The sequence below is a fragment of the Ostrinia nubilalis genome, chromosome 14 (genome assembly GCF_963855985.1).
Source record: "Ostrinia nubilalis chromosome 14, ilOstNubi1.1, whole genome shotgun sequence".
Taxonomy (NCBI): domain Eukaryota; kingdom Metazoa; phylum Arthropoda; class Insecta; order Lepidoptera; family Crambidae; genus Ostrinia; species Ostrinia nubilalis.
Genome location: NC_087101.1, coordinates 14182836 through 14192671, shown reverse-complemented (window position 1 = coordinate 14192671; position 9836 = coordinate 14182836). Strand labels below are relative to the sequence as shown.

General features: G+C 33.6%; 2 protein-coding genes and 1 long non-coding RNA gene across 3 annotated transcripts; 2 read left to right on the top strand and 1 right to left on the bottom strand.

Moving 5' to 3' along the window:
- Positions 1–2355: 2355 nt before the first annotated feature.
- Positions 2356–5301, top strand: LOC135078208 (uncharacterized). Its single transcript, XM_063972793.1, has one exon. It carries the CDS (start codon positions 2670–2672, stop codon positions 4074–4076), a length of 1407 nt encoding a protein of 468 aa, XP_063828863.1. The 5' UTR covers positions 2356–2669; the 3' UTR covers positions 4077–5301.
- On the bottom strand, positions 4800–6962 carry LOC135078209 (ribokinase-like). Its single transcript, XM_063972794.1, has 6 exons — positions 6743–6962; positions 6427–6563; positions 6021–6301; positions 5828–5949; positions 5598–5745; positions 4800–5506 (listed from the first exon to the last, which is right to left on the bottom strand). The coding sequence occupies exons 1-6, from the start codon at positions 6811–6813 to the stop codon at positions 5315–5317; spliced, it is 951 nt and encodes a 316-aa protein (XP_063828864.1). The 5' UTR covers positions 6814–6962; the 3' UTR covers positions 4800–5314.
- Positions 6963–8351: 1389 nt separating this feature from the next.
- Positions 8352–9599, top strand: LOC135078207 (uncharacterized). The gene is made up of 2 exons (XR_010258581.1): positions 8352–8887; positions 9126–9599. It is a non-coding gene; the product is annotated as an uncharacterized LOC135078207 (long non-coding RNA).
- The last annotated feature ends 237 nt before the right edge of the window (positions 9600–9836 follow it).

The window sequence follows — 9836 nt, the reverse complement described above, 5'->3', positions numbered from 1 at the left end:
CAAATTACTCGACTAGTGCGGACAAGGCTTTACAATATCTCGTCATCTTTCCTGGTGGTGGTCAAGTTCAGTTCACTCATGGTTCACTCTCATGAAGGGGGTCGCCAACAGCAATCTCAAGTTAGTTTGTCTATCTATTGCATTGGTGAATGTCCACGTGCCCTCCACTCTGGCCAGCACCATTAGGCGCTCTATCGCAGCACTGTTACGTGTCTTAAGAAATTGAGGAAGAAGATTGAGGAATTTACACTAGTGTACTCGTATTCATGGTACTCTAGGCAGAATTCCTCCAGCACTAGACAGATCTTAGTGGCTTAGTTAGGTCATATAAAGCGTATGTGAAATACGTTTTATTTGACTGCTCTTTGAGTATGTCATTTGACTGTGGTGTCAACAAGTAACACATTTTTTTTTTACAATAAGCCTAGGCGCAGACCACTGATTTTTTGTCGGCCGATAGTTTAGTCGGGTAGTTAATGTATGGAAGTGCGCACATTACAACGATTGATTCTTCATACAAATTAGAATCGGATCCAACTATTGGCCGACTAAAAATCGATAGTCTGCGCCTAGGCTAAAAATATAACAATAACCATATCGTTATCGTAGTACCAAGCGACATAGCCGAACGGTGAAGGTATCGGACTGGCCGACCCGTGATGTAGGAACGCGGGTTCGATCCCCGCGCCCACCGCACACAGGTGAAATTTGCTCAAAAGTTGGCCAAAATTACGTTAAGTGTGTTTATGCCTATATATTGCTGTAGTCTGTCTAAAATAATAGTTTAAAGATGATTTAAAAAGAAAAACTAACAAATGTTTTCATTGATGTATTTAGTCTTACTAATAATTTGGTAAAAATTTGATAAATTTAAAAAAATACAATTACTATGCAGAAGTTATTTTTGGTTCTTTTAAAAGTTTTATTACATCTTAAGGATAGGGAATACTAATGGAATGCTATTCTGGGAACTGCCTGAAAACATATTATGAGTATTTTTAAAATTCATAAAAATTTACAGTTTTGAAATATTTTGTTTAGGTGACGCAGTTTGACGCAGCTAATTTTGGTGTCATATGAAAGCCATAGATATGTTCTTTTGAAATATGTAAAAGAAACGGGTTGATCGCGCTTGATCATGAACTTTTTCACTGTTTAAAAAAAATAAACTGTTAAAATATAGACTTCTATTCAAACCTATATATCTATAACATAGTAAGTAATGTAGACTGTTTAGCAATACAGAAATAATAAACTAACCTGGAAGTATAGAATCCATATGTTTTATACCAAATATCAACTAAATAAAAGTTAAACGTTGTTGTTAAACAAGAGCTAAAAATTATAATAAATTACTCAACAAGAAAAACTGTTTAAATCAAATGTTGTGGGTATCTGGATAAAAAGTGTTAAACTTTTTAAATATCATTTATAGATGGCGCCATATGTCTTGTTCCTATATTAGGTTACTAATTTAGAATCGGAGTAACTTTGCTTTTTTTAATGTTGGCCACAAATTACGTAAATTTCACCTGTGTGCGCCGCTGTGTCCAACTCACTACGAGCATAATATTCAGCTATTATTATACATTTGTATTTACAAATTGCTATGTATTCTTGAAAAAGTATCATGATTCTTGGATTAAGCCTGGGTGAATTAAGATGGTGCACATCTTATTTTAACCTTAACAAACGTGAAAAATCTTTCAAACTCCGTACAAAAAACACTAGTTATAGTATTAATTAATACAATTAAAGTAACGTGGTACTACTCAGCCTAAGATTTTATGTAAACCATAAGAATGACAGGTTTACAGATTTGAGATTGCGCAAATCATTGTATAGTTCCAAAATACTGGACTGTCCTGTCGATGACATTGACAGTGGGGCGCCACCGTCAATACCGGATCGCTGGTTCAGATTTTTGCCATGTTGGAAACCATATAGTTGAACGATGGTAGCGCCCCCCTGTCATTGAGTTTGGCGGGACAGTTCAGCGTGGGTCATCTATAACCATATTTTTTCATTAAACTTTTTAAATAATATTTTAATACAAACACATTAGGTATTATTTTGTAATCAATAACTATAATTTGACTCTCGTAACAGTCAATCACTGCCTTTTTTTCTCTGATAACATTTTGAAACATTGGCATTTTAACGTCGTATCTTTGTACCAGAATACTTTTTTTTTAATGAACTTACTAATTTTTGATTAATTTATTTTGTATTTTTTTATTTAAATACTTAAATCTACCGGTGAGAAGTCGGGGCGGGCTGCTAGTAAATACTTTTAATATCCAAATCCTTTTGAAATATTAATAGCATTATAAAAAATAAAGACGACATCACATCAAGACATCATCACGAAATGTCGACTTTATAGAACGGAACATCACTACGGTAACGCCATTTTTGCTTTGAGTTTGGTTCTGGCGTGTGTCAATTGCAACAAAATATTGAGATTTTCGTAATAATTTAACAGTTTCATGAAAATGAAAATAAATTAATATAATTCGTTAAAAGCCGACTATTGTGATAGACATAAAAGTTAAAGTGTTTATTGACTATCTCAGAGAATATTGCATGCGCGGGAAATGTGGTTGTGTCTGATATCATTCCCGTCAAACAAACTTATCTGAAAATAATTTATTAGGAAAAATAACACGATGATTGCGCACCGAGCGCGTGAGAATCGAAGGTTAAAATCCCTTAAATTAACCAAAAATCTTGAACGTTTATACAAGGAAGGGAAATGTCGCGAGTGTGCAGTGGTGGTGACGCGTATGGACTTTGCAAAAATATTAGGTAAATTCACCAAGGTGAAGATACAGTATGAAAGCAGCAGCACTCCCAAAACGAAAAAGAACTCTAATGCCAGTTCGCCAAATGCAAACACGAGGCTAAAAAGCAACGAGAATGGTATGGTGCTCATTCGCAGAAATGCCTACAATCAGCACCCGGTCAAGGAACCTGCAAGCCCAGCGAAGGCGAAGACTTACCCAAAACAAGGTAACAATGTACTGAAAGAAAATAACAGGTTAAAAAAGACACAAATTATGAAAGATAAAAATTCAAACATAAACATTACCAGTAGTAATCAAAATAAGAAACAAACCAATTTAAAACGATATGGTATCGTATTTATGGACCCTACATCAAAAAATCACAACAACAATAAAAGTAAGACATCATTAGAAGACTTGCTGCCATTGGTTAATAAAAGTATATTGCCTTCAGAAGAGTGGTGCATTGATTATTTGCCTCGAAGCGTTGAACCTATGGATGATAAGGTTTATGACAGAATAGCAGCCGAGCTGGAAGACCTAATGTACAATGAAAAGGTTCCTGCAAAGCAAGAAACTAAGACAGAATCTGATAGCAAAGTTGAGGAGTTTCCTTCAATAATGGACATATTGAATGATAATACTAATGATAGTTCTAAGACTAGTGACCAAAGTTCTTCCATAGAATATAAGGGCAACTTAGAATCTAGTGACGTTGAAGCGATACTCCTTGGCAAGGCAACTACTCCCAAGAAAGATGCCATGGAAGTTGATAGTGCTGTTATGAATAACCTAATTGAGGATGTCGCACAACTGAATGCCATTCAAGAAGCAGTCAGCTCTGAATCTGATTCTAAGATCTCTGGGTCACTTGCAGAGATGGACAATCCCCATAGTCCATCTATACTTGACGAAGCTCTTCAAAAGGGTATCGAGGAACATCTACCTTGTGGACAGGACCCCGCACAAAATAGTGACAACAATGAATCAAGTATGGACTCTGGGAAGGATAAGGATATATCTGAAGAATCTAAAAGCATAAACTCTGATACATCTAGGAAGATGAATTTCCCATCAAATATAACTCATTTGATTTTCAAGAAGACAAGCCTTGAAAAGTGTGTGAAAACCGTTACATGCCCTAAAAATTTAAAATACAGTATTGATTTGGAAGGCAAATCAGTAGAATTCTTGGGTGCACCGAAGTTTATCTCGAGTATAGAAGATTTACAAGTGCTATTACAGATTGTGAATGAGACTGAACTGAAAAATCTATATGTATATCATTAGTAATGAATGAATAATATTGTTAAATACTGGCTATTGGTAAATTAATACACTAATGAATTGGAAAGCTATTAGAACATAGTGTCTTAAAGACCTCTTAATTATGCATAAAAGCTCATTGATGTTTCTAAACCAAGTTGGTTTTTTATGTAGTATATTATTTTATTATGATGTCTTGAAATTGCAGTCTGATCTAAATAAAGGTACATTGTAAAATAATGATGTTTGAGTCTTTAAAGTTCACTATGTATAATGTTATACCCACTTTTGGCTGGTAGTAATCTATTGCTTTTTAATCTGAACAAAAATTTATAGATTGATGAATATACCATGCAGACAGAGAATATTATTATGAAACACTAGGTACTTAGTCATTTGCAATTATTACCAAATATATTTATTAACCCAGCCAAGAACATTTCCTCTTGATTAATCATTTAAGCTTCTATTATAATAATGGCAGACAAACAAAAATATAGATCTTGACTAGATTGAAGGAAATAAAGTTATTTTTGTAGAATTGTTTTGGTAAAGGACAAGATCATCATGCATTGATCATGACTTCATGAGGATGCCATCTAGATGTTATTGTAGAAACAAATGTATAACAGAACAGTTTTAAGTTTCACACTAGTATTAGTACTGCACACAACAATACATATACTTAAATAATTCATCTTCATAGAGTAACATAATTTGATAGACTGACTTGCAGTAATAAAAATATTTCAAATGGATGAATGGTTTATTATAAAACATTGTTATAATTCAAATGCTATTTTTTTTGCTGTTTTATATACATGTCTCAGATTGCATTATCCTAAATGACAAAAATATATGCCTTCACCCTGCTTGATTTTATAATATTGTTGTTTGGTACAAGTGTACCTAGTTACTTAACTTTAAAAATATATATTAAATCTATTATTGTAAGTATAAATTTGTAATTATGACAAAACAGAACTAGAATTTTAGTAATAAGTACATTAGATAAATCCAATGGTTACGTTATTATTAACATCTTGTAAGGTTGATGTATTGATAGTTTTATTATTTCCTATATCTTAACATGTATTATTATAATTATTCACTAGGTTTTCTACTAAATTGCTGCAATTTCTTAGAATGGATGTCATTTTCAGATTTATGTAAAACTGGATAAATAAGTTATTTCTGTTAAGGCCTTATTTCATAAGATTTGTTCAATAAAACCTTGACGGTTTGTAAATATTTTGTTTTATTTATTGCAGTTTTTTATAATTATATGGTTTACTGAAGGGTGTGTAATTGGTTGGGTAGCTTGTCTGCGTTCCTTCCTTTGTAACTGAAATGGTGGCTACTTCACAAGCTGCTCCAACTATTTGATGAATTGGGTGATCCTTTTTGGTCACCAGGAATGTAGCTAGAGCTCCAACAAACGCATCTCCTGCTCCCTGGAAAAGAAGTACATACATATTATCAGTAAAATTTCATGTAGGTCTTGAAAATCTAACAAGACACCATTACTAGAAAAAAGATAGTTACTGTAGTGTCCACTGATGGTACAGATTCACAAAATACATGAGTAGGTGGTTCCTCCTTTGAAGCATACACGGCTCCTTTTTCTCCAAGTGTGATGATGACTAATTTACATCCTGCACTCAATAACTTGTTCAAAGCATCAACTGCATTTCTGAAAAGTAAATAAGTTTAAAGACACTAAGTAGGTGCAAATTAGCTAAAATGTTTTACATTAGGTAATGTTATAAACTTACTCAACACTGACATCAAGATTTGTAAGCATTGAGGCTTCTAACTCATTCACACATAGTATAGAACAATGAGGTAGAATGTCTTGAATATCATTCCTAGCAGGAGCAGCATTCAAAAGCTTTATCTGAAATTATAATAAACTTTAGTGAAAATGATATGGGTAATTTTCTATGAACATGACTAAGTTAAACATACTCCTTCATTAATTTTGAAAGCTTCCAAGGTAGTTTCAAATGGTGTTTCCAACTGACCAATGAGAACATCAGCAGATTTTATGAGATCCTTAGAGTGTTCTACATCATCCACACTCAGATGGCCGTTTGCACCTGGAACAATGACTATTTGATTCTCCCCATTCTCTGCTACAGATATTTGAGCAATACCAGTGTTTACATTGGGTGTGAGGTAAACATGTGACACATCTACTCCATTTTCAATCAGGTTGTTCTTATACTTTTCTCCCCATTGGTCCTCTCCTGCAAAGAAACAATAATTTAACATACAACTTGTTGCACTAAAATAACCTGTTTGAAAGGTAGACTATTTTTAGAAACATGCATCCAAATATCATAGTTAAAATCTTAGAACAGTAAAATCATACCTACTCTACAGATCATAAAAGTGTTGCCACCAAGTTTTGCAGCTGCTACACACTGGTTGGCACCTTTACCGCCATAACTCGTGGTGAACTTCGTGCCGTGAAGTGTCTCTCCAGGTGTCGGCAGTCTTGGAGCATAACTAAGAAAGATAGAACGGTAAAAATACATCCATGCATTTCATCTGCAAGTTAAGATTTCGTCCTCTTGATGTTACGTAAATTACGTAATCTAATGGAGATTAGTGATAGGTCCTAGGAATATCGTGACATTTTTAACTTAACTAATGTTAGACGATTAAATAAATAATTTTATACATACGTTGTAAAATCTACAGAGCAGGAACCCAAAACCACAATCTTTGGTGCATTTTTATTCTGATTTGAATCCATTTCACTAAAACAACGTAGGATCCTCAGAAGAGTCGACTACTCTGCGCGGCGTTTGCTTTATTAATTTCAAAGCAAAGTGTGGCAAAGTGGAGGTGTTTATGATAAGAAATTGATAAGAGAGCTATTGTTTTTGTTGTGACATTTGTGATAACGATAACGAATGTCAATTGTCATAATAATATTAAGGCTAGTATGCACTACATTTATTGGAATTATTGGAATCTTTAAAAATCGACAGAACATTATTGAACAGAATCGAGTCGCCTTGTTTTTCATTCTTGAGATTTCAAAAATCTTAAGAAGGATGATTTATTTCCTCTGAACAGATAAACCAACGAAAGCATCGTATAGTAGGTATGTATGTATTTTAGACAAAAATATTTAGAATCATTATTTATTTTGAAAGCAAATTTGCTCATCTGTGAGATTCGCTACGAAATCGCTTGTTACGAAAGGTCAACAAGTCGAGTAACTCGCCTTTACTGACCAAAAAACCGTTCGCACTTTAGTCGAAGTAACTAAGTACAGTTTACAAGTAATAATTGTATTTTTTTATATGAACTCGCCTAATCCGCCCCGGCAGGGACGCGTATAAGAGTAACGTGGTTGTGCTACTTGCCTGTCAAAATAGAACTAAATAAATGGATTGGCTCAACAAAACGATTTAGTAATCTATTCGACTAAATTTTTAGTGTTCGGAGTCGGACACATTTTTAGCTACTAAATTATTCGCTACTCGAATAAGTTACTCGCCGTCGCCACTCGATGAAATTACTCGCCTCTCGATTAGTGCGAAAAAGACATAACGCAAGGTATTTTAACTAAAAGTTCCTTTAAAACTTAATAGTGCATTCTCGGCCTTATATATTTTTTTCTTTTCGTTATGGCTTCGTGCAATTTGAACATTTTTTTAACTTAACGATGGGCTATCAACATAATATAATATAATAATATTGACACATTTTTCAATTTCATTTCCTTGCTATTAGATAAAATCAAGTCCCAATGTCATAAGAAACACATAATTATAACCGGAGATTTCAATTTGAATGCCCTACAAAATTCTAACGACTACAGAAAACTGGTACTATTAATGTTGGAATATAACCTGCATCAAATAGTTACAAAGCCAACAAGAGAGACGCCTACTAGCGCTTCTTGTATTGACCTATTATTCACTAACAACAAGCAATTTAGTCTGTCTGTCGATGACTTAGGTATCTCTGATCACAAATGTGTGTCTTACAGTTTTGATGTAGCTCCACAAGCACCACCAGCCCCCTTCTCTAAGTCCGTACGCCCCATAAACAACCCAAAATTTATCTCGGCTTTTAAATTAGAACTAGGTAAAATTGACTGGAACAATATTTTGCATTCTAATACAGACGTAAATTCCAATTACAATAATTTTGAGGATAAATTAAAACATATACTTGACACTCAAATCCCATATAAAACTATTAAAATCAAAAACATCAACGGAAAAAAATGGCTAACAAAAGGATTGAAAGTTTCCAGTAAGCATAAGAGACTACTCTATCGGAATTCTTGTTTAAATGAAAGCCCCATAAGTAAAAGTAATCAGTGACATTTATTTTTAACTTCTCAATTATATCTAATTAAACCTACGCACAACACGTCCGCCATTGCGAGTACGAGGGGACCGGGGATGAGGGTGTCATTTTGACAGCTCCACAGATAAAGTATTTTATCGAATAAGACCAAATGAATGATTATATTCAACACCCCGGCTCAAGATCAAGTCTCAATTTTCTTGGCCAAATTGACTTGAACTTGCAGACAATAAATTTAATCTTTAAATAGCAACACTTGGCATGAGCTGTCACAATGACACTTGACATTTGACATTGACACTAAAATTTTAGGTTATACTATACTTATCTTACGTCTCGATACAAAACAAGTCTGAAATATTCAAAAAATCAATATTAATCAACACAACTCTGATGCTATAATGTGGTTAAAACATAATACAACTAAAATATTAATCGCAAACTAATACAATCCAAGAGATTTACAGAAATAGTTATGTTTAACCTGGCACAAAGACTTTGTAAGTATATCTGCTTTATTTTCATTAGTACACACATATTTCAATGTAATTAAGCCTTTTTTAACAATATCCTTAATAAAATGAACTTTGATATCGATATGTTTCGACCTTTTGCTATTTTCGTAACTTTCTATCATCTTAATTGTACTCTGATTATCTATATATAATGAGCAAATCAAATCTTTATCACAATGCAAATCTTTTAACACTTCTCTAATATATACTGTTTCACTTACAGATAACGATGCTGCGTAGTATTCAGATTCCGCTGTGGACAGTGAGACCGATGATTGCTTCTTGGAACTCCAACTGACCAAGTTGCCTTTGTGGAAGATTGCAACTCCACTCACACTTTTGCGGTCCATTTGCTCGGATCCCCAATCTGAGTCTGAAAAAGCTATTAAATTATTATTTTCTTCTCTTTTATATATTAATCCCATATGTTTTGTTTGTTGCAGGTATCTGAGGATTCTCTTCGCAGCTGTCCATAAAGTTGGTGTTGGGCAGTGCAAGTATCTACTTAAAAACCCAGTGGCATAAGCGATGTCTGGCCTGCTGATAGTAGCCAAGTACATGAGTGAGCCTATGAGCTCTCTGTAAGGGATGTTTTCCATGATTTCTTCGTTTTCATTTATTTTTAGTCCGACTTCCATTGGTGTATTGCAACCCTTGCAATCTTGCATATGAAATTTTAATAAAATCTTTTCAATTATTTGTGTTTGTTTTATTTCTATTTTATCCAGTGTTTGTGTTATTTCCATTCCTAGAAATTTGCTTATATTTCCCATATCTTTAGCTTGAAATTCTTCTTTTAATTTATTTATTATTTTCTGTCCATCTCCAATTACTAGTATGTCATCCACAAATATAAGTATGTATACATTTCTTCCTGAGTACAGACAAAAGTCACTTTGAGATTGCTTTAGTCCATTTTCTGTCAAAAACTGAT

Excerpts from the sequence above, each read along its gene's own strand:
- LOC135078208 (XM_063972793.1), top strand. The coding sequence starts at position 2,670 with ATGATTGCGCACCGAGCGCGTGAGAATCGAAGGTTAAAATCCCTTAAA.
- LOC135078209 (XM_063972794.1), bottom strand. The coding sequence starts at position 6,813 with ATGGATTCAAATCAGAATAAAAATGCACCAAAGATTGTGGTTTTGGGT. Across the intron at positions 6,564-6,742 it reads TGCTCTGTAGATTTTACAAC|TTATGCTCCAAGACTGCCGA; the intron begins GTATGTATAAAA and ends TATCTTTCTTAG. Across the intron at positions 5,507-5,597 it reads TACCATCAGTGGACACTACA|GGAGCAGGAGATGCGTTTGT; the intron begins GTAACTATCTTT and ends CTTCTTTTCCAG.